General features: G+C 35.6%; 1 protein-coding gene across 1 annotated transcript in view; it reads left to right on the top strand.

Moving 5' to 3' along the window:
* Nucleotides 1–24,740, top strand: part of LOC115875724 (teneurin-a) — a 214,986-nt gene that overhangs the window by 8,890 nt on the left and 181,356 nt on the right. The window contains exons 2-3 of the mRNA XM_030891237.1: nt 8,065–8,292; nt 13,127–13,312. Of these exons, the coding sequence (XP_030747097.1) occupies nt 8,065–8,292; nt 13,127–13,312 (414 nt within the window). The remainder of the gene's footprint in view (nt 1–8,064; nt 8,293–13,126; nt 13,313–24,740) is intronic.

Genomic DNA, 24,740 nt, shown 5'->3' on the forward strand with positions numbered 1-24,740 from the left:
ACATATTTCTTTAACGAATTAACCTGTAACAGACATTTATATGCCCAGTATATTTTTGTTTAACAAACCAATCAGGAAAAATCCAAAACCTACCGTTATAGGAGGTATAAGACGATTAAACTTATATAATGACAACTACTTATCGGATAACAAATTAATTACTACTGTCAGCTAGTTCAGCTACTGTCTAGGTAGAATTTACCTAGAGTACCTACACCTACCTATGATGATGTAGGTAGATTAAAGCTTATTTTGACGTTACCTCTCACTTCGGTGTCACAAGCTGAATTTTTCAGGGATGGAAGTACAGTACATCACAGTACATGATATGGGGACCCTTATTCCGAAAGTAGTACAAAATTAGACCGGGTAAAAGGGCACTATCATCAAAATTGATATATTAATACCACCGTATAGAGAAAACAAATACTTATTTTTTGATCCAGTACACAATAAAGTCTTCGTAGGGAGTAATTTTTTATAATTATTTACGAAAAAACATTTCCATTAGCCCTTATGACCAAAAAAAACTTTAAACATGAATAATCATTTCAATCACGCGAAAATTTGGTTTAAAAATAGATTTTTTTTAATATAACTTTCATTTAACGAAAAACGAAGGCGTAAATGAAAAAAAGAAACAATTTAAAAGTTTCGCTTATGTCTTGACAAGATATCAAAGCAAACCCCATATTTTTTGCTTTTAAACTAATAAAGATATATCAATAAACAATTAGCGATGTAATGGTTTTTGCGCGCACTGGCCAACTGCCGCCGCTGCGCCGAGATTTCCTATACCCTTGTATATATGACGTTATGGTGTGGCAAATGTAGCATTTTAATTCGATTTGGGCTCCCTTATATAGGATAACAGAAACATTTTCAATGTTAAAATAAAAAAAAATATTTCAGTCAAATAACTATACTCAACGTGTGCTTATTTTTTGTCAATAATGACATGTATTGACTATTTCCATTCTAAATATCTTGAAAACGGTTGCTCGTAGCGATTTTTACCAAGAGACATTTTTTACGTAGAAAGTTATGGAAATGTATATTTTTTTAGTCGTTAGTTTTATACAGGTACGGACGAAAAGTTATTACTCTTCAAATCAGTCATAACGCATGTAGGTGGCGCCCCCTACAATTAGGAGTCATTTTGACATCAAAATCAAATTTCTCGTGTCACAAAAGTTCCAGACACCAATTTTTATCCAAATATTAAGGTTACTTCAGAAATTATTTAGAAAAAATCAAAATAAAAATGAATCTTCTACACCCTGTATCTCCGAAACAAAGTATTTTCAGATATACATTTATAAGAACTTTTTTACTTATTTTTATCTGCAGAATATGCTCCCGAAGTTTCCGGAATACAGTTCGGACCACCCTGTATATGTATATATTTTGTTTGTTCTTGGATATATTTTGGTCCATTAGAATGCTATTAAGTAGGCTAATAGTCCTCATAAGTAGGCTAATATAATCCCCACCATGTTATATGGGAGCGAAACCTGGGTGCCTTACCGCCGACACATGAACGCATTAAACAAGTTGCAACAGAGACACTTTAGACAACTCTTAAGAGTCCGGTGGTTCCATCATGACTCAAACGTATCGGTCCTTGAAAAAGCTAACTGCGAGAGTATTGAAGTCATGGTCACAAAGTCCCGCTTAAGATTGGCTGGTCACGTATGCAGAATGCAAGAAAACCGCATACCAAAATCTCTGCTTTACGGTGAGCTTGTAGACGGTAAGAGGAGGCCGGGTGGACAACTGAAAAGATACAAGGACATTTTCCACGAAAATTTAAAGGGAATTTACATGCAGAATGAGTGGGAAAAAGCAGCTCACGATAGAACACAATGGAGAAGGGTTGTAAACTCAGTTAACAGCGGTAACCAAAAAGTAAAGAGGCAACAAAGCAATGAGATTTTTGAATGTCCGGAGTGCGGTAGGCAGATAACATTACGTATCGGGCTTTTCAGTCACAGAAAAGCTCATGAAAGAAAACGCCTTGCGTGACCATCTTCTTTATGTGTGTCGAATACTCGTCAGCAAGTAACAGCTGTATGTATGTATGTAAGTAGGCTAATAGAAATATTATTACAGAAGTGCTAAAAACAAATTTAAACAAATTAAGGTCATACAAGACTACTCCTAGAATATCTCCAGTTCTGACATTGTTCCCTTATTCTTACATTAGTCTTCCTGATATTCACTATTTTTTTTAACATTGAAAATGTTTCTGTTATCCTATATAAGGGAGCCCAAATCGAATTAAAATGCTACATTTGCCACACCATGACGTCATATACCTATACCAGGGTATAGGAAATCTCGGCGCAGCGGCGGCAGTCGGCCAGCGCGCGCAAAAACCATTACATCGCTAATTGTTTATTGATATATCTTTATTAGTTTAAAAGCAAAAAATATGGGGTTTGCTTTGGTACCTTGTCAAGACATAAGCGAAACTTTTAAATTGTTTCTTTTTTTTCATTTAGGTCTTCGTTTTTCGTTAAATGAAAGTTATATTACAAAAAGACAATTTTTAAACCAAATTTTCGCATGATTGAAATGAGTTATTCATGATTAAAGTTTTTTTTGGTCATAAGCGCTAATGGAAATGTTTTTTTGTAAATAATTATAAAAAATTACTCCCTACGAAGACTTTATTGTGTACTGGATCAAAAAATAAGTATTTGTTTTCTCTATACGGTGGTATTAATATATCGATTTTTGATGATAGCGCCCTTTTACCCGGTCTAATTTTGTACTACTTTCGGAATAAGGGTCCCCATATCATGTACTGTACTTCCATCCCTGAAAAATTCAGCTTGTGACACCGAAGTGAGACGTAAAGTCAAAATAAGCTTTAATCTACCTACATCATAGGTAGGTGTAGGTGGTGTAGGTACTTTAGGTATATTCTACCTAGACAGTAGCTGATAGTAGTAATTAATTTGTTATCCGATAAGTAATTGTCATTATATAAGTTTAATCATCTTATACCTCCTATAACGGTAGGTTTTGGATTTTTTCCTGATTGGTTTGTGAAACAAAAATATACTGGGCATATAAAGGTCTAACACAATACATGTATTGAATGTACTTATTTTAACCAATTCATTGTTTTGTTTTTTTAATCTCACAAATAGGTAAGAAATGTTTTATAGTTTTTATTATAAAAAACAATGATTATACAATTTATTTGCACCCCTTACACTGTTTTCTGTAAGGGGTGTAACCAGGAGTATATTTCGTAACCTCTTACGATAATCTAAATAATCTAAAATTCTAAAAAGTGTTTTATTACTTAATGCTTAGATTAAGATTTAATAATAAATTTGTACATAAAATAAAATAGACTAGAAAGTCAATTAATTAATATTGACGTAATTACTAAATAACTACCAGAATTTTTTTCTTATTATTTTAGTGTATTTTTAGTCACCTAATTATAAAGGAGAGATATCCAACCATTGCATTATTTTACTCACAAATAAATGTTTTATGGTTTTTATTATAAAACAAGGATTCATTTATTATACACCCCTTAACCCAAACGCTCCAAGGAGGATATTTCGTGACCCCTTATTTAAAGTGGACAAGCTTTATTAGTCAATGTTTTAATTACCCAGCGTCTTTAATAAAAATCTAATGTAATTTTTCATAGAAATGATCTGACATAAAAAGCAAATTTTATCTAAAAACTTTTTGATTATCTACAAGGAGTAAACTACTGACAAATGTCTGTATACTAATACCAAAGTAATGCCAAAAATACAAATTAAATACCAAAATTTCTCATATAATGACCCACTAATGCCAAGCTGATTCCAATATAATACCACTAATACCACGAATAATATGTAACACATTTGTTTAACGAATTAACCTGTAACAATAGTGGTAGGTACGAGCACAGATTTTTTCCTAGGTAACTTAAAAGTCGTTAAAAAGTCTAATTATATTTAAGGAAGAATTCCAACTAATTGCAATACCATTAAAATTTTAGCGTTTTTAATTTGTGTAACATATTTCTTTAAAAAATTAACATGTAACAATAGTGGTAGGTACGCGCACAGATTTTTTCGCTAGGTAACTTATTAAGTCGTTAAACAGGCCTATAAAAGCTATAACAACATAGGTAACTAATATTTTTAATTTTATTCGAGTTTTAATCTGAAATAATAAATGTTTTTACTGGTGTATTTCTGAAGTGTTCATTATTAAAAGTAGATATTCTTCAAGTTATGTGAAGTAATAAGTAATGTTTCCGGTGAGACCGCGTATATGTCACCGGATTCTGGTTAGTATAAAGGCTTTTTTCTATAGAAAGAGTTTTTTCTATATTTTTCTTTCAAAATAGGACTAATTTCTTCTTATTCTTTTAAATATTACAGTGTTTCTTTTTCCTAAAATGTTATACTTAATTTTCGCTTAAAATTAAAAAATCACAAATTGAGGAGAATATACGTTATTGAATAAAGTTTATACAAATCACTTTACCATAACAAAAAAGTAAAAACATGTCATGGCGGAAGATGTGGCATTTTACATATTTATCTATTAAAATCGAGATTAAAATAATAAACTTGCGTAACATGTTATACATGAGATAGAAAGTTTCAGAATCGATTAATACGCAACACGCTACGCAGTCAACTTATTCCTATGCGCGGATGAGCGTCTTCAAGACTCTTCCAACGGCCAGGGTCACGACGCAGCGCGCCGCCGAAGAGTAATCGGCCTACGTTTGGCTAAACAGGCTGGACACGGTGGACTACGATATTGGCGAGTCTGAATACTTATAAAAATTTGCAAAGTAAAATATGTTGGAAAAATAATTAATCCATACATATATAAAACCTCAAAGGTTTTTTTTGTTGCATCCATGCTGCCGAAACCGCTTCACCAATCTTGATGATTCTTCTTTTAAATGAAAGGTATATATGTGTAGATTTGTTATGAAGTATTTTTATAGTGCTTAATGGCTATTTCTTTGTGTAAAACGACTAATGCAGACCGGTCTACCTAGTGGTCTGCAGCATCGCCTTGTGGTGCAAACGTGGGCCTGTTAATCTGTGACGTGACGCACAACAGCCAAGAAAAATAGAAGCGTGGCTTAGAATTTAGTAATTTAAAATAAATGTCTTTTAGATACAGTAGTAGGTATTAAAAAGTTTTGTGTTTAAATGGGGTTTGCCTTTAACAGTTAAAAAATTATATCGTAAAGTGTAACTTTCCGTAAGAATTCTTTATCTGTCATCGATCATGATCTGTCATCATGTTAACCTGATGTTTTGTATGTTATTTTGTTTTTTTGCTTGCTTGTTTTACGGATAGGTGCGATCGCATAATTATTATTGATAATGTTTTATTTAATGTTAACATTACTACTTTTTCAGTGAATCTTTAAATCTTTGTTTTTTGTTAAGTTCGTTATTTAAACATATATATGTAATACACTCATATTAACACTAATCATATTTTTACGTTTTTATTCATCATTTTCAATGCCCCCCCCGGTTGCATCTTTGTAAAGGACTGTGAATTTTTTCTCTGGATTATTGATATTGATATTATTATACACAATATTCAATTTAATTATTTTTTAAGAAGTAGAGTGTAACACTGTCCTAGCTGCGTTGGGGCGGGGCTACTCTGTGCTGGGTGCCAGACCACAGCAATGTGGTGGGCAAAGACGGGGCCAGGGTCTCCCCTGCCAGAGTCTCCCCTGGCCTCTCGGCCGTGGCAAATGACCCACCACTTGTGACGATCAACACACTGAAGGAGGCTATAGTAACTGCCAAAACCAAGCAGCAAGAGACGTGGCAACACCGTGAGGACTGCGTTACAGCACGAAGACTATGGCCAGTGGTAGATAGCAAAAAGACAAAATAACTACTAGAGCACAAAAAGGACCTAGTACGTATAATTGTAGGTGTCGTCACTGGAAACTGTCCCACGGGGGTAAACCTCGTAAGATGGAAAGTTTCCGACGACGACTACTGCAGAGAATGCAGAGAGGAAGAAGAAACCATAGAGAACCTGCTGTGCAACTGTCCGGCACTGGAATACCCATACTTTAAAACTTTAGGTCAAGATTTTTGGAGGGACTAGAGGAAGCAGCAGAAGCGAACATCAGCGACATCGGGAACTTTGCAAAGAGCTGGAAGTGCTTTAACGCAAAGAAAGAATGAGAGGAAGGTTTGGTAAAACAATACAGGGGTATCGCAATGGGCCCAAGGGCTCCGAGTGAGTGCTCAAATATGATCCCAAACCCCAGTAACCTAACCTAACCTAACCTAGAGTGTGGGCTGTATGGGAGGGGGGATATTAATCGCCGCGACCTTATATTTCTATTGTGCCACCTTCCTTGAGTTATAACTCATCATACAATCTCAGAGCTTTGATAAAAACCAGTATCTGAGACGGTTTTACAGAGGTTAGTACAAGTTTTCATAGAGGAGGCAGTGTCCTGTTAAAAACCCCGTGATAATCCGAATATAGTTCTGAGGAAAATTTTTGATTTTTAGTTGTCAATGTCTTGAGAAATTTCTTCGAGTATCTTAGACCGTAGGAAGGTCCATATACCAGCTCTTGGCATTGAGTCTTTCAGGTTTTTGAGTTCCGATTTATGTTGGAGTCCACTTAGGAAGCAGAACGGTTCTGGTCCTGTTAGTGGAGTCTTCCCTTCTTTCCTATCTAGATCGTTTGCTTTTCCATTACCTTCTATCCTTTGGTGGGCTGATACCTATTGTAGGAGAACTTTTTTTTCTTTGTCTAATTTGTTCGGCTTCTTTAGTCATACCTTCACAAACTTCGAATTGATGGATACTGTTTTTAATGCTACTTGACTATCAAATAAGATACCTATTTTCGGTTTCTGGTAGTTCTTATCTAAGATAAGTTCTGTGTCGGCAAACGTTCTCTCTTTCAATTATTTTTATTGCCCAATACTACAGTGAGGTGTTTCTCCAGTCCTTCCATTCCTACTCAACTACTCAGGAAAGTTGAGTAGGAATGGAAGGACTGGAATACTAACTATATCAATGAAACATATTGTTAAAACTTTATATTTTTTAAATTTCGTCACAAGTTCAATACACGAATCAATTGTTATTAAGCTAAAACTAACACTATTTTCCTAAGCTGCTGACTTAAATGCTAAGGTGTTTGCAGTGGAGTGCGGCTATATCAATAGCATTATTTAAGCGATTTAATTTTAGTTTTGTTTTAACTTTATAGCAACCAACTCAAGACCATGGAGGGTCACAGTTAGCCTTTTAGTAAAGATCTAACTTTATTTACAAATCTAAATTTATTTTAAATTCCTTGGTAGAGTCCAAAATCCGAAATCCCCAAAATCCCTTCAGGGCTGGTAGATCTCGATTAAAGAAACATATTTTCTCTTTGTCGTTTTTCAAATAAGTCCAAAATAATGGAGATATTTTCCTTTTTCTGAGAAAATTAAAAAAAAAATCCAAAATTTTTTTCAAAAAATTTCAAATTTTCAAAAAAAATTTCGCGAAAAGAACCTCACAGACGATTAGATTGGGTCGAACCTCATTCTGTTGTCGAAATTGCACTTACTTAAGACTCATCCTGTATACCAACTGATGGAAGGTGAAATATCTCAAAAATAAGTAAAAAAACTGCGATTAAAAAAAACGGAAAAATCGGCGTTAACTCATTTTATTAAAATTTGAATGGGACTACACCACTAAGAAAAACTTACTGTCTTCGTACAAAAGTTCACGTTTTCAAAATATGTGCTTAACATTTCTAGTGTCCCAGAAATAATAATGTAGAAGGGAAAATGATCCTTTACATCCCACCAAACTATCGAAGAGCTACGGGTTTCCTCCCGGAAAGGTTTACCTCGGCAAGATTTTGTCAGGATTGGTTTTGATGCAGACCAGTGTAATTTATATGAATATGTATTTTACGATTTTTATGTAAAATAAGCGCATCTCAAAGTCAGCTATTGATGTAATGCGGAATTATTATACTTAAAATGTTCTTGATATAGTATCACTTGTCATTTTGTTTTTGTAGGTGAAGCTTGTGACGAAATAGATTGTGAAGATCCTAACTGTTCAGAACATGGTGCTTGTGTACACGGCCAGTGTTATTGTAAAGCAGGTTGGAAAGGACCAAACTGTGATGTGATTGATGAGCAAGTACACAAATGTTTGCCCACTTGCTCAGAACATGGCATGTATGATTTGGAAACTGCTAAGTGCATCTGTAACAGACACTGGACTGGGCCAGATTGTTCACAGCGTAAGTAAACTTAGCTCATTTTATGCTTCTATTTTGATAATGAAAATTAACCACTTCCTAAATAAACAGCGATATTTTTTTACCCCTTAGTTATTTTACTCTTTTACAAAAAATATATATAACATAATGAAAATAAATATATACGTGTAATATTATCTTTCTAAAATGTATGTTAGATTGTCTGTATTAGAAAGTATAGTATTTAATGTTGCCGCTTTTAGCGAAACCCACTTTGCAGATGAAGGTAATCTAACTGAGGAGCACTACAACTTTTTTTGGAAGAGTCACCCCGCAACACATAGGAGAATTCATGGCGTAGGCATTGCAGTCAAAAACGAAATCGCTACCAGATTAACAGAAGTACTCTATTGATGTCTCCGGACACCTCATGACCCTAAGGTACCCCATATTAGACAAAACTTACGTCAACAACATTAGTGCCTACGCTCTCAACCTAGACGCTAAGATTTATAATAAGGATAGATTTTACCAAGCTCTACAAAATGCTCTCCAACGAATTCCAAAGCAGGACCAAATCATCTGGCTAGGTAAATTTAATGCCCGGCAATCAGCAAAAAATATGGCCTGACGTTTTGGACTTGGAGTGGAAAACGCAAACAACAATGGTGAACGCTTACTAACAACATGCACAGAGCACAATCTTTGCATCACCAATATATGGTTCAAGCTAAACAACAAGTTTAAGGGAACCTGGAAACATCCCAGATCAGGCCACTGGCATAAATTGGACTACGTAATTGTTCGAAGTGCGCATCTAAAATATGTCAGACTTACAAAATCCAGAGTAGATGCCGAATGTGGTACTAAACATCGACTTGTTGTTTCAGAAATGAAAATTCAATTAAGACCCAAACATCCACACTGTCAGAAACAAAACAACATGGTCAGATTGAACGTACGGAGTCTAGAGAACAGCGATACCGCCAACGCCCTCCGGGAGGCCATCAAAGAAGCATTTCCACCCATAACCTCAATCTCGGAAGCTAAACAAGGTTGGACACAATTGAGGAATGTGATTTATAATACCAGCGAAGCAGTACTGGGAAAATCCAACAAAAAGAAACAACCAGACTGGTTTAACGAAAATCGACCGCATATACAGGCTTTGTTGGAACAAAAACATAGAGCACATCAAGCAGTCACTGCAAATCCACACAATCAAACGCTGGTGGACAACTTTACAGTAGCCAACAACACGCTTCGAAGAAACCTTCGACATATAAAGGACAACTGGTTGTTGCCAAATAAGAAAAGCCAATAAGATTCAAGAGTACGCCGCGCAGCACGACTATCGTAAACTTTTCGATCCTGTAAAAGAAGTATACGTCCCAACTAAGAATGTAAGCTGCCCAATCAAGGCACAAATCGGTGAACTTCTAAAAGAGGAAGAGCAAATTAGAAATCGCTGGAAAGTGCATTACAGCCATATCCTTAACCAAGACAACATCCCCAATATGGAAGCACCAGACACAATCCCTCAGTATAACAGCGTATGTATTAGACATTCCAATAACGGAAGAGGAAATAAATGCCTCCATAAAACAACTTAAAGACAACAAATCGGCTAGCTCTACACGATTTCAGCGGAAATCTATAAGTGTAGACGTAAAGAACTTATTGATCACCTTAAGGCTCTCTTCGATGTTATGGAAAGCGGAGAAAATTCTTATAAAAATTATGCCAAACCGCCTGCACCCACATATATAATATATGTGTTATTTGCTATATAATATATTGTTATATAGTTTTATTGCTATATAATATATTGTTATTGTATTATATTATAATATAATAGAAAAATATCCTCCCAAAATCGCAAACGGGCTTTCGCACCAACCGCGGTACCGTTGATTCCATATTCTCCGTCCGCCAACTACAAGACAAAGTAAAGGAGCAGCAGAGTAAACTTTATGTTGCATTCATCGACCTAACAAAAGCCTTCGACTCTGTAAACATAGTTGTACTTTGGGCAATTATGAACAAGTTCGGAGTACCCAACAAATTTCTTACAGTGTTTAAAAGCCTCCATAACAACAAGTCGAGAGTGTCACATTATGGATCACTGAGTGATCCCTTCCTGACAAATACAGGAGTTAGGCAGGGGTGCCTCTTAGCTCCTCTCCTATTCAATAGTTTCATAGTAGCGCACCCTATTATAGTGGACAGCAAGTTGCAGGAAAAGGAATGGGTGTTAGATACAGGTATAACAGAGGTATATTCAAAATAAAATGACTTAGGGCAAAAACACGTATAAATTTAATCACAGATTTTTTCAATACGCTGCGCTTGCGCAAATATGTTACAGCAGTTACAAGAAATGCTGAATACATATATCTGGGCATACGAAGCTGTGGGCCTTAAGCTGAACATTGATAAAAATAAAATCATGTGCGGAACTAATAATTAAAAGTGCTATAAAAATCGAAGAACTACTGGAGTTGGGGGCATTATGACGAGGCTGGAGTCCTTGGCAGGCAGCGTAGTGGTGGATCAGATATGGCGGGAGGCCATGAAGAACGGCCAGCTTTGTAGAGGTGTCGAAGCGGCCACAGAGGACGCGGCTAGCAGGAGTTGGATTGTCGGGAAGCCGAAGGGCTGGACTGGGCGTGATTTCGTAAGAGCCATCCAGATCCGAGCGAACGCTCTTCCTTGTGCTGGACTCCCCTCTGTACCGGCCGAACAACGGCGTTTGCAGACACACGGGCTGCAACGCGGTAGAGACTATGTCTCATATTTTGCAAAAGTGCGATGGGGTGCACGATACTAGAACATCGCGTCATAATGACATGGTACGTAAAATCGTTAACCACTGTAAGACCAAGTGGGAGACAGAGGAGGAACCGCATGTTCGGCACAAGGATGGAACTTTGTTCAAACCGGACATCGCGATTCACAAAGACGGCAGCAATGTCGTTATGTGTGAAGTAACGGTGTCTTGGGAAGGAACGGGTGGGTTGATCGAGTCGTGGAAGCGCAAACGTGCCGTATATGCTAACGAGAAATTTCTCGAAGCGGCGCGCTCTAGATGGCCCGGTAAGGAGTTCCATTTCTGTCCCCTTGTGATCGGGGTGCGCGGCATTTGGCCGCGGTGTAATGAGCGGACTGTTCAATATCTGGAGCTGACAAAACTTTTAAAGGCAAGTTACATCCATGGCGTTCTCAAATGGGGCTCCACGATACATGCGACGTTTATGCGCCGTGTGTGGGCTAAGAGCCGTTAGTAGGTGTGTTAGCAAGCTTTTGGCCATATACAATCCAAGGCCCATGGCGTGACCGCAAAGTCCCAGCCATGACAGCTATGTACAAGCAGCACCCTGTACATATTTCTTTTTCAGCTTGCTACTGGAACTACTGGAATATGTAGCGGAGTTCAATTACCTCGACAGTTTGATTTCGGAAAAGGAAAATATCGACCCTGAAATTCAGCCTAGAAATAGCAGCGCTTCAAGAGCATTATGGAAATTAAAAGTCAGGGTTTTCTATAATCATACTTCAGCACAAAAATGAAATTTGCAGTGTACAGAGCAATAATACCCCTAACATGTTATATGAAAGCGAAATATGGGTGCCGTACTGCCGGCACCCGAACGCATTAAACAAGTTGCAACAGAGACACCTTAGAGAACTGTTAAGAATCAAATGGTACCACCATGTCTCAAACGTATCAGTCCTTGCAAAAGCTAGCTGCGAGAGCGCTGCAGTCATAATGACTAAATCCCGCTTAAGATGGGCTGGTCACGTATGCAAGATTCAGGAAGGCCGCTTACCGAAATCTCTTCTTTACGGTGAGCTTGTAGAGGGTAAGAGGAAACCGGGTGGCCAAAGTATTTAATAGTACATAACTAAACAATTCCTTTAGCAATGCAAACTACTATATCTTATGGAATAATATTATAGTCGAAAATCTAAATTCCTAGATATTTGAATCAGTCAAGGGTATATTTGTCTTGGTACCTAACCTAACCCAACAACAGTTAATTGAAATATCTATGGATCATATAGCCAATTTTTAAAAAGTATTAATAGGTGCTATGCATATTTAAAAATTATTATTGTTAAATTGTTTTTAAAATTACAATTTATGTACTTTTTTAAGTCAATTTTATATCCGAGCAGAACTCTAGAACTAGGACTTCGTATTACTATTACCTTTTCATTCTATATAATGTCATATACTATTTAGTTTGAATAATAATTGAATATTATTTTTATATTATGCAATAAACCATGCAATCGCCAAGAAAACGATGTTAAAGACTGCTGGGGAATGACAATCGATGATAATTGGCGAGGTCAAGCTCTAGACGTCATTATTTCGCCCGTACTCTTCATTATGTTTTATTGGCGCTTACTGCTAGTTGGCCTTAAGAAGGTTGTAATTTATTTCTATATTGAGTAAAAATTATTTTTAAATGGTATAATTTAAAATTCGTGAAAAAATATTGTTTTTAAAATAGATTTGTATGTCTAGAAACGTTCTTTTCCTTTTGCAATCTTTCTATAATTAGTGTTTGACAAGCATTATTTCAAATTTTAGTAAATTACGTCTAGAGATTCACCTCGCCAAAATTATCATTTTATTGTCATTCCCCAGCCACCTTTCATGCCGTTGTTATTCGATCGTTAGTTTACATTTCTGTTTTTCGTTAGGTTACACAAAAAATATTGTGTTGTCAATCTGAATACTAATAGTCTAATTGACTACGAGTAGTATCTAAATATTAATTTATTTTGATGTATAAATTATTTTGTAGCTTCTAATCTAAAGAACTTTAAGAATTAAAATGCACTAGATTTTATTTTCTTATTTCAGCACTTTGTAACTTGGATTGTGGAGATCATGGGCATTGTGAGCTTGGAAAATGTCACTGTGATCAAGGCTGGACTGGCCCAAGATGCGAGCAATTGCCATGCGATAATCGATGTCAGGAACATGGGCAGTGTAAAAATGGAACATGTGTTTGCTCACAGGGATGGAATGGTCGCCATTGTACATTACGTAAGTAATGTAGTATGCAACAAATTTCTGTCATATCTTTTTCTAATGTATTTAAACAAATATGAAAAACAAACATATAAATATTTTACCTATTCTATTGCTTCCGGCGTTGGTAGCAATCTTCTAAAATGTGTTTAATCATTTGGACCCCCACATTTACATGAGGAAAATAAGAGTTTTCCCCATTTGTTTAAGAAATATTCACATTTTCCTTGTTGGAACCGATATGATTTAGTATGCAACGAGTAGTGTTTGTGAGGTAAGTTAAAACCGGAGGGGTGGGGGGTTAGTTATGCAGGTCATAGCAGTGTCGGCTCGTGACCCTTGTGACTGTGTAGGCGATAAAATCTTAGTTGCGTTTATTTGCCCCCCCCATTTACATAATACCCTAACCCAGTTTGTAAATATATGTTATCTCTAGGTTAAAAACATAACTCAAGAATATATAGGACAAAACTAAAGCAAAAATCACAGCTTTCATTGTAATGACATAATGTACAAGTATATGTTTTTTTATCTATTACTATTGTCACTATATAGAGTGGCTATAAAGTACATCATAGAATTTGATTTTATTTTTATTTATTTATGCAAACTTAAAAATTGGTAGTATTGAGAGAAAAAATAATTATGTTTTATATAATAAATTGACGAGTCTGTCTCTTAACAAAGAAGAGTTATTTATATAACTCTTTTTAATAATAATATTATATCAGTAAAAAATCATCAGATGTTGAAGAGCTGTGAAAAGATCTTTTTAGATTGAAAGTAAGGCAAGTGACGATAAACGTTTATTTTTCATGGAATCTCAACTATAAATTTTAATGCATTTCAAACACGAAAATTGTCTCTCAACCCAATTACTTGTAAATGGTGTAGTAACAAACAAAAGAAACAATTTGAAAGCCTCTGGAAATATATTTCCAGGATTATTCTACTTATATTATTTTATAATCGTATTATCGAATCTATTATTAATGCCTGCAATTTATTCATTAATTTACGTTGGTCAATAAAATTTTTTGTTTGTTAAATCACTATTAAATGCGTTGGAAATGTATCAAAATAACAAGTTTGTTCAATCAGATGTTAAATGCGTTGGATTTTTTTATAGGATTCTTTAACTTTCGGATCCGCAAGGGATAAATAAAAATAATTGAGGCATACGAGTACCTATCTGCAAACCTTATTTCTAAATGTATAACAATGTTATTTAATATTTCATAAAATACAATTCGCAAAGATATTTGACTTAGCCGCTTTTATTAACATATCGAATTGAAATAGCACACTGAGACATTTCTGTAATATCTGCTGTATCGTCTTCTTGCACCGAATAAAATAACGCGCATTTTTATTTCGGATTCTTTTATTTCTGTGGCGTGTTCTGAAATACAACCGGTTATATCATTTTGAATAATCTCGGACAAGTCCGAAAAATGTTCCCAATTTGCTTGAAACGTTTTTTGAATTTTCATATAAAAGCTTTAAATGCTACGTATAATGAATCATATGAAATATCTTCTTAACGAAATGTGATATATCCCCTTATGAAATATCGGGAATATCCCCTTAACGTATTTTCATACATCCGTTATACGTTGATACGTTGGTCCGACGGTGCTCTGATTGGTCATAGTGTTTTCGTGCCACTTTTCATCCGTAAATATTTTACTTCAGCCCATCAACGGACCCGTTCATACGATAACGGACGTTTTGACATTTTCTTGACAAATTTAATCTAACCTTAATAAAAATATAAGTAAAATAGCAAAATCGTTATGGAAACGCAAATATAAAATGGCACCAACATATATCCGATAAACGGAGGCATGAAAATGCAATAAATTTAAAAACTGCGTTATTTTCTAACCAATGAAAGTCTTTAAATTCTACCAATAAAATTAATATCATATCAACGTATCGTTGGACAACGGATACATTAAAATCGACCGGTGATTTCGCCTAAGCCCCGCCTTAATACGATACAACTCCGACTTACGTCGCGTCGCTACCGCACGATGAGTTAAACAGAGACAAAAGACTGCCGTACGTCGTGCATCGACTTTGATAGTAGGCGATGGAGAAATCACCGAGCAAACTCAGTCCAACGGTCAAAATTACTTTGTTTTCTAACGCAGCGGCACAGTCAGCGTACGCCAGCGATAGTGAATATTTTAATATACAAGACCACAAATATTAAAATAATATTGATTATTAAAACACACTTCCGTGTATTAACTATATTTTTATGTATTGGATAGTAAATAATGTAATGTAATAAACCGCTTAAATTCTGCCAAAATTTTAGGGTAGGCGCCGCCTACCTTGCCTAACCTGACGAGCCGCCACTGGGTCATAATGTTGTTTTGTTCAGCTTTCAACCAGTTGTGAGCCCATCTCTGTGTAATATTAAACTAAGTTTCTATAGTAGTTTAGTATTTTAGTTTTTATAGTTGGAATTCTGGAATGTAGTCGGTTCTTTTTTGCATCTTCCATACAATTATCTAGTGGAAGTTTTCTGTTTTTAAGTATCTTTCTATATTCTTTGATCAGCCTCTTGGTTCGGCGGAGGTGACATGGTGGGAAATCTGGTTTTTAACTGTGCGTCAATCTTTTTATATGAGAGCTGTTCTAACTATACTGAAGCATAGTAGTTCGCTACAGAGTAAACAAGTTCTACAGCAGCAGACGATCTAAATGTGGATACTGATGCTCCCCATGTCGAACAACAGAGTTTCTTGATAATATTGTTTCTGGTTTTTAACTTTTTTAGCAGTTTTATAGGTGCACTTTAAAAGTTAATGTTCAGTCGAGAGTGAAGTCTAAATATAGGTTTTTATTACGATTAAGTAATGTGTTATCGAAGTAGACATTAAGTTTCTTCTTGGCCATATTGGCATATCTGCAGTATCTAGGCTAAACACTAGGCGCCAGTACCGATCCTTGCGGCAGACAATTCTTAAGCTTTCTGGGGGTACTGATTTCTGATCCCATTATCACCTGAAATACTCTGTCTTTAAGCATATTCTCTATTAATTTCGCTGTGAGTTTACAAGGAATTTTATATTATACATAGGAATTTGTATATTATTCTCTCCCTCCGAACAGTATCATAATCTGCCGACAGATCAATGAATACTGCAGGGTGTTCTATTTTTCTTCAAAAACCGGCTTCGGTGTATGTAGTGAGGGATAATACTTGATCGGTGCAGCTACTTGTTGATATGAAATCGGCTTGTTCAAATGGAATCTCTTTGAGTATAGCTGGGCTTATTCTATTATAGATTATTCTTTCTAGTAATTTGTACATCATTGACAGCAACGCAATTGGTCGATAACTTCTTTGCTGATCAGCTAATTTATCAGGTTTTTGGACAGCTATTATATTTGAGCGTTTTAATTTTCGACAAATTTCACCAGTCTGCATTATATTTGTAAAGAAACGTGCTAACCAAACTCTTGTGTATTTTTCGCAGTTGAGAAGGAATTCAGGATGGATTTCGTCAAACCCTGGAGCTCTCCCAGGGGTAACATTCTTAAGGGCAACTGTTATATTCTCGATGGCGAAAGAAGTGTTCATTTTCTGCTGATTGGGAATTTACGATTTTAGATGTTCTTTTGCCCTTTATGTGTGAACTAGTCTAGGTGCTTTGGATATCTCCACAATGTGACAGGCCACTAAATTTGAACTTACGTATTTTTTAGTTTTTGAAGAGAATTTCCACCTCCAAGTTTTCTCAGTAGAGACCACGCTTTTCGACTTGATATTTGGAAGTTTAGGTTTTTAACTGTTTCAATCCATTTTTAATTAAATATTAACACTATATATTGATATTTGCCGACATTTCGGAGAGAACATTCCATCACCAAAATATTTTATGCAAAAAAAAATAAAAAATAAAAATGCAATACGGCATTTTATTGAGCATCAAATTGCGCAGCTTTACCTCCCTTTAACCGATCCTGTATCTCTTATGGTTTCCGAAATCCCAATGATGAGCGTCGACTTCGAGCCACTACAGTAGAAATCAAGAAAACAAATAAGTTGACACAAAATATAATTTATGTAATACACTTATAATTTAAATTTTAATAATTTCCACAATGTAAACGAACAAAAGTTTATCAAACTGGAAATGGAGGCCTGGTTTACATTGCAATTGTTCGTTTTGCTATCAAAACGTTACCCCAGCCAACCCTTCATTTCCTTTGAAATTAATAAGCTTGTTTTTAATTTTAACGCCGCTAGTCTTAGACACACGCCTACAGACAAGCGATAAGAAATATCGATTTTATAAATTTAGGCCCGCTGCTGTCACCCGACTCCCACTCGATATCAAATTTCACACTAAATAAAGTAGGCGAGTCTGTTTTCTATAGTATGACGTATTCTCCTTCACTAATTAGAAATATAACTATTTATCAGTAGTCTTTTGATAAAAAGGGGTTATCTGCAAGTTTTTAATTGTTTCGTTAGACGAATAGTTATGATGAAGCAGGCTTTGATTTGTAACCCACAAAATTCTAAAAGTTACTTGATTGTGGAAGTATGCTTTGGAATTAAATAAGACAATAGAAAATTTCATTAATAACTCATATTCTATTAACAAATTTTACAATTCTACTACAAATGGCTGTGACAGTCTTATCAGTAACAAATAACTGCAATACTTTTCGCTTCGGTTGGTTGGGAGAAAGGCATCACTCTCTTCGCTGCACTCATCCGCTGGTGGGCAGCGTGATTGTCCGGCTAACGTTGGAGAGCTTGTGAGACTCCACCAGTCTCAGTGCGTGAGCTACTTATAGGGAGGGAAAATTCTCATATCTTCCTAGTAGATTCTACTCAGCACAATTGATAAGTATCCAGTTTTGTACAATAATAATACTATAAAAGGGGGAGCATCAATTTTTATTGTCTTTTCAATAAAAACGACTTGAAATAATTTTCGTTCTTTTTTCTCCAATTTTGTTTATTTATCAATAATTACAACTGATAACACCATAACAACTAACTACCCATAATTCTTACAAGAGCTGCCAACCTATTTTTGGGCGCTATATTTAAATAATTCTTACAATACTTAAAATTTAAATGACATGTATAGATAGTGATTGAAATAAACAATATTCAATCTAAATCCAACTACTCATTATAATAAAAAATAAAATTAAAATTTTAAAAAAATAGGCAATGACAGTTTAGATAAAAATGCTTGAACAGTTATCCAAATTATTTAAAAAAAAGTAAAGATAAAAAAAATATATATAATATATATCTCTCTATAGCTCTCTCTCTTTCTCTCTAAAAATTAAACTCCAGACCACCACAATCACTTCGGTACGACTTGAAAAAAAATTGTTTGTTACAGTAAATTATTTGATTTAATTTGTAGACACGTGTAAAAAGAATAAAAAAATATATAAGATAATAAAACTAGAAATATATGAAAATTTAAATTAGAACAAATGTTAATACTAAAATTTGATATTATAAAATAAAATAAAAAAACTAGATAGAAAGATAAAGGTAAATAGAAAGATAGAGATAAGATATACGGAAAAAGATAAGTGCCACAATTCGACAGATAAAAACTGAAAGAAAAGATATTTCACTCCAGGAACAAAGATAATGCATCCGCCAAATAAGATAAAGATAAGAAAAGATAAAGATAAGTTAAGATAAATTTGGCAGATACGAGATAAAGATACGTTCCCTAGAGTGACCCAAAAACAAAAAAAAATCCATCTGTCGAAAGGCCTGCCAATAGACACCACCACTACAGGGTCCAGGTAAAACAAGAGTTGCATTCTGGGAAGCAAGGATTCGTTAAAGGTGACATAGTCGTATAATAAAGTCCCTCCAGGTTCGTCTCTGAGAATACTCTTGCAGTGGCTGGTTCTATTCATGGCCCCTGAGACTGCTAACTCGAACACTTCTGCGGGTTCCTGTTCGACAGCTTGCGTCTCAGTACATAAGGAAAAAAGATAAAACTAATTAATACTAGATAAATTAAAGATATTAGAAAATTTATAAAACTACTATACATGTCCTACCAAGATAAAAAGACAAAGAAATGATGATAAAAAAAATGAACTGAGAGATAAAAAAAATAGAATATAAAAAGGAAATTAAAGTTATAAAATAATTAAATCAAAATATTAAATCAAATAATCACATTAGATAATAAGAAATGTTTTAAAATTAAACCAATAAATAAATTCCAAGCCGTACCTCGTGCCGGTGTCTGGAAAAAAAACTAGATGTTAATTCAAAGAAGATCGAGATGAGAGAGAGATATTTTCGGCAAAACAGTTCCTTTTATAGAATTCTCCCATTCATTTAGCCATGCGTTAAGTACCAAATGTCAATATAAAAATTCTATATTTAATAATAAAAATAATACATACGATAAAATTTCTTACATACCTTCAAAAAAATGTGTATAATAATGGCATCTTAATTATACAACAGTAAACAAAATATTAATAATAAACCTTCGTTTTCATTACAAATAAACAAATTATAATCGATTACCGATAGGCAACCAGAAAATAAATAAAATATTTAAACAATTTAAACTAACAACCATCGCTAGTGATGTGTACCACTGTCGAGGTTCCGCAAAAAATCGATAATGAATATATAAAATCGTATAAACGATATAAAGAAAAGAAATGTAACGAAAATATTTTCGTTACAGATTTTACTATTTAAAATAAATTGTAATGTCTATTAAATATAGAATTTTTGGATCATGCAATATACATACATACATACTGCCATTACTCGCTGACGAGTATTCGATACGCATCAAAAGATGGTAACGCAAGGCGTTTTCTTTCATGAGGTTTTCTGTGACTGAAAATCCCGATACGTGATGTTATTTGCCTACCGCACTCCGGACATTCAAAAATCTCATTGCTTTGCTGCCTCTTTACTTTTTGGTTGTCGCTGTTAACTGAGTTTACAATTCTTCTCCATTGAGTTCTATTGTGAACTGCTTCTTCCCAATGATTCTGCATGTTAATCCCCTTTAAGTTTCGTGGAAAATGTCCTTGTACCTTTTGAGTTGTCCACCCGGCCTCCTCTTACCGTCTACAAGCTCACCGTAAAGCAGAGATTTTGGTATGCGGTTTTCTTGCATTCTGCATACGTGTCCAGTCTATTTTAAGCGGGATTTTGTAACCATAACTTCAATAATCTCGCAGTTAGCTTTTTCTAGGACCGATACGTTTGAGACATGATGGAACCACCGGATTCTTAAGAGTTGTCTAAGCTGTCTCTGTTGCAACTTGTTTAATGCCTTCATGTGTTGGCGGGCGGTACGGCACCCAGGTTTCGCTCCCATATAACATGTTGGGGATTATAATTGCTCGGTACACTGCCAGTTTCGTTTTTGTACTCAAGTCATGATTGTAGAAAACCCTGTCTTTTAAGTTCCAGAATGCTCTTGAGGCGCTGATAATCATGTGCTGAATTTAAGAGTCGATATTGGCCTTTTTCTAAATCAAACTGCCGAGGTAATTAAATTCCGCTCCATATTTCAATAGTTCCTCTCCTATTTTTATAGCATTGTTATGATCTTCCGGGGGAGTGCACATGATTTTGGTTTTGTCGATGTTTAGCTTAAGGCCCAAAGCCTCGTATGCCCAGGTATATGTCTTCAACATTTCTTGTAATTGTTGTAACGTGTTTGCAACTAGAGCGCAGTCATCAGCATATTGACGTTCTGTGATGAATTTTGTACGTGTTTTTGCCCTCAGTCTTTTTGTGTTGAACAGACCGCCGTCATATCTGTATCTAATGCCAAATCCTCTCTCCTGCAGTTTGCTGTCCACTATAATGGAGAGCGCTGCCATGAATATGTTGAATAGAAGAGGCGCTAAGACACATCCCTGCCTAACTACTGTATTAGACAGGAAGGGATCGCTCAGTGATCCATGATGTGACACTCTTGACTGGTTGTTGTTATGGAGGCTTTTACACACTGTAAGAAATTTGTTGGGTACTCCGAACTTTTTCATAATTGCCCAAAGTGCATCTCTGTTCACAGAGTCGAAGGCTTTTGTTAGATCGATGAATGCAACATAAAGTTTAGACTGCTGCTTTTTTACTTTTTCCTGTAGTTGGCGGATGGAAAATATGGAATCGACGGTGCCACGGTTGGTGCGAAAACCCGTTTGCGATTCTGGAAGGATTCTTTCTATATGTGAGTGAAGGCGATTTGATATAATTTTTGTAAGAATTTTTCCTCCGATAGCCAATAGTGAAATTCCCCGGTAATTTCCGCAATCTGATGCACTTTTAAATATATTCACTATATTCGCGTTGCAAAAATCCTGAGGTACCTCTCCGCTTTCCCATATGACATCGAAGAGAGCCTTAAGATGACCAATAAGTTCTTTACTTGCACACTTATAGATTTCCGCCGGGATCGCGTCACAGCTAGCTGATTTGTTGTTTTTAAGCTGTTTTATGGATGCCATTATTTCCTGTTCCGTTATTGGGGTATCTAATACATCGAGGCTGTTATACTGAGGTATTGTGTTTAGTGCTTCTATATTGGGGTTGTTTTCTTGGTTAAGGATATGGCTGTGATACTCTTTCCAGCGGTTTCTAATTTGCTCTTCCTCTTTTAGAAGTTCGCCATTTTGTGCCATGATTGGGCAGTTTACCTTCTTGGCTGGGCCGTATACTTCTTTAACAGCCTCAAAGAATTTACCATAATCGTGATGCGTGGCGTACTCTTGAATCTGATTAGCCTTGTGTGACCACCAATCATTCTTTACTTGGCGCAGATTTCTTCGAAGCGTGTTGTTGGCTGCTTAAAAGTTATCTACCCGCCTTGGATTGTGTGGATTTGCAGTGACTGCTTGATGTGCTTTGTGCTTTTGTTCCAAGGAGGTCTGTATACGAGGTTGATTTTCGTTAAACCAATCTGGTTGTCTCTTTTTGTTGGACTTTCCCAGTACTGCTTCGCTAGTTTTATAAATGGCATCCCTTAATCGTGTCCAGCCTTGTTTAGCTTCCAAGATTGAGATTGAAGTTATCGGTGGAAGTGATTCTTTGATGGCTTCCCGGAGGGCGACGGCGGTATTTTTTGTCTCTAGACCGCGTACGTTCAATCTGGTCATATTGTTTTGCTTTTTACAGTGTCGATGTTTGGGTTTTAACTGGATTTTCATTTTTGAAATTGAATCTATTCTGGCTTTTGTGAGTCTGACATCTTTTAGATGCGTTTTTCGAACGATTACGTGGTCCAATTGATGCCAGTGACCTGATCTGGGATATTTCAAGGTACCTTTAAACTTGTCCTTCAACATGAACCACGTATTGGTGATGCATAGATTATACTCTGTGCATGTTGTTAATAAGCGTTCGCCATTGCTATTTACGTTTCCCATTCCATGTTTTCCCAATACGTCAGGCCATATTTCGTGTTGTCTACCGACACGAGCATTAAAGTCACCTAGCAAAATGATTCGTTCGTGCTTTGGAATTCGTTGGAGAGCATTTTGTAGGGCTTGGTAAAATTTATTCTTATCCTCGATTTTAGTGTCTAGGATGGGAGCGTATGCACTAATGATGTTGACGTAAGATTTGTCTGATATGGGGTACCTTAGGGTCATAAGACGTTCGGAGACACCAATAGGGACTTATGTTAATTTTGTGGCGGTTTCGTTTTTGATTGCAATGCCTACGCCATGAATTCTCCTGTGTGTTGCGGGGTGACCTTTCCAAAAGAAGGTGTAATGCTCTCCAGTGAGATACCCTCATCCGCGAAGCGGGTTTCGCTAAGAGCGGCAACATCTATATTTAGTCGGTGGAGTTGAGAGACCTGAGAGACCAGTGCTGTTCTTCTCTCTGATCGATTTGAATTTATCTTGTCCAGTAGAGTGCGGACATTCCACGCCGCAAACGTGAAACATTGATGTTTTTTGTTTCTCCGATAATACGCTCGAATAGGCACCCCCTCCCGGAGATCCGATTGAGGGGGTATTTTACCTCCGGATGATGATTTTGTCCCACTCCAATGTTCCATCATTGATGTGTGTTAGCTGCGTGAAAAGGTTTAACTGTAACTGTTACGCTGCCGCACAGTTTTGGCTGCAATCATGCAATATATTTATTATGCCATGTACCATCATGGTACCTACATAAAATATATTTTTTCCGAGATTTTTTCCATATCTTCAGATATAGTGCTTTCTTTATAGTATGCCTTATAAGTATAACATACCCAGGGTGGTTCAACAAAGTTGAAGAGGTAAGATTTTTACCAACTGTATAACAGACAACTTAAACAAAAATAAGGAAATAGAAGAACCTGGGTTGTGTTATTATATGTTTTTTATTCGGACTTACTTCCGATGCGCTCTACTAAGCAAAATTATGGAAATTTGGGAGAATAGGTTATGCAAACCAACCGCTAAATTTGTAAATAGCCCTACTTATTTTATTAAATAAAATGAAGAGTCCCGTATTTTGCCTGGAATTCGCAAGGGGAAAGAGCATGACAGAGAAAACTTTGGTTACTATTCCCAAAAATTCAACTATGCTATTCTGAACTTATAAAAAGTAATAATAATAATAGGAATGCTGTCCTTATACTAAGGTTTGTAGATTTAATGCATTCAAAACAGACCACATTTATTACATTCAAAATTGAAGAGGTTTCTGTTAGTAAGTAGGTTCCCACCCGCAGGTACTGTGGATGCTAGGCTCGGAGCTAAAGTTGACGTGTTTGTTCACTTGTTTGCTAATATATTCGCCCAGTCACAGTTGGAAAATATTAGAACACTCATCAAGGCTCTTATTGTCTCACTAAGTCATACGGAACAAAAACATCGGTACGAATGGGTATAGTTCGACCGGCGGATCTAAAGCTGCGGGGCATCGGCAAGGGGCACACAGTTGTAAAAACATAAAACAAGCCCGATTTCGTTTATAAAATATTAAGAGGCGTACGGTGTTTTATGAAATGATTGTGTATCATGAATATAAATAATATTAAGATTAATTTTTTTTCCAAAAAACTTTATTATATGGATTTATTTTAAATGGATTCACATTTTGATTAGTGATTTGCCAAATATAGTTAGATTTGTTAGAAAACGTGTAATAATTAAAATATTTGCACAAATAAAATTAAATTTCACGTTCATTTGAATCTCTAAGTTAGCTATTAAAAATTAAATAGTTACAATTACCGATATAATAATATTATTAATTACTAATATTATTTTATGATTAAGCTTTATTCGGAATCTCGCAATTAGTGGAATAAATTATTAGTGATTTAATTAGTGTAGAAGTTTGTTCCTTTAATTTCAGTGTAAGCATTCAGAACGTCAAAATTGGTGGTTGACATTTTCAATTAGTAGAAAAACTTTTAAGTTTTCTACTAATCATACTTCAAAATTT

The sequence above is a fragment of the Sitophilus oryzae genome, unplaced genomic scaffold (assembly GCF_002938485.1).
Source record: "Sitophilus oryzae breed Bouriz unplaced genomic scaffold, Soryzae_2.0 scaffold_1394_pilon_pilon, whole genome shotgun sequence".
In the NCBI taxonomy this organism is placed as follows: Eukaryota; Metazoa; Arthropoda; class Insecta; order Coleoptera; family Curculionidae; genus Sitophilus; species Sitophilus oryzae.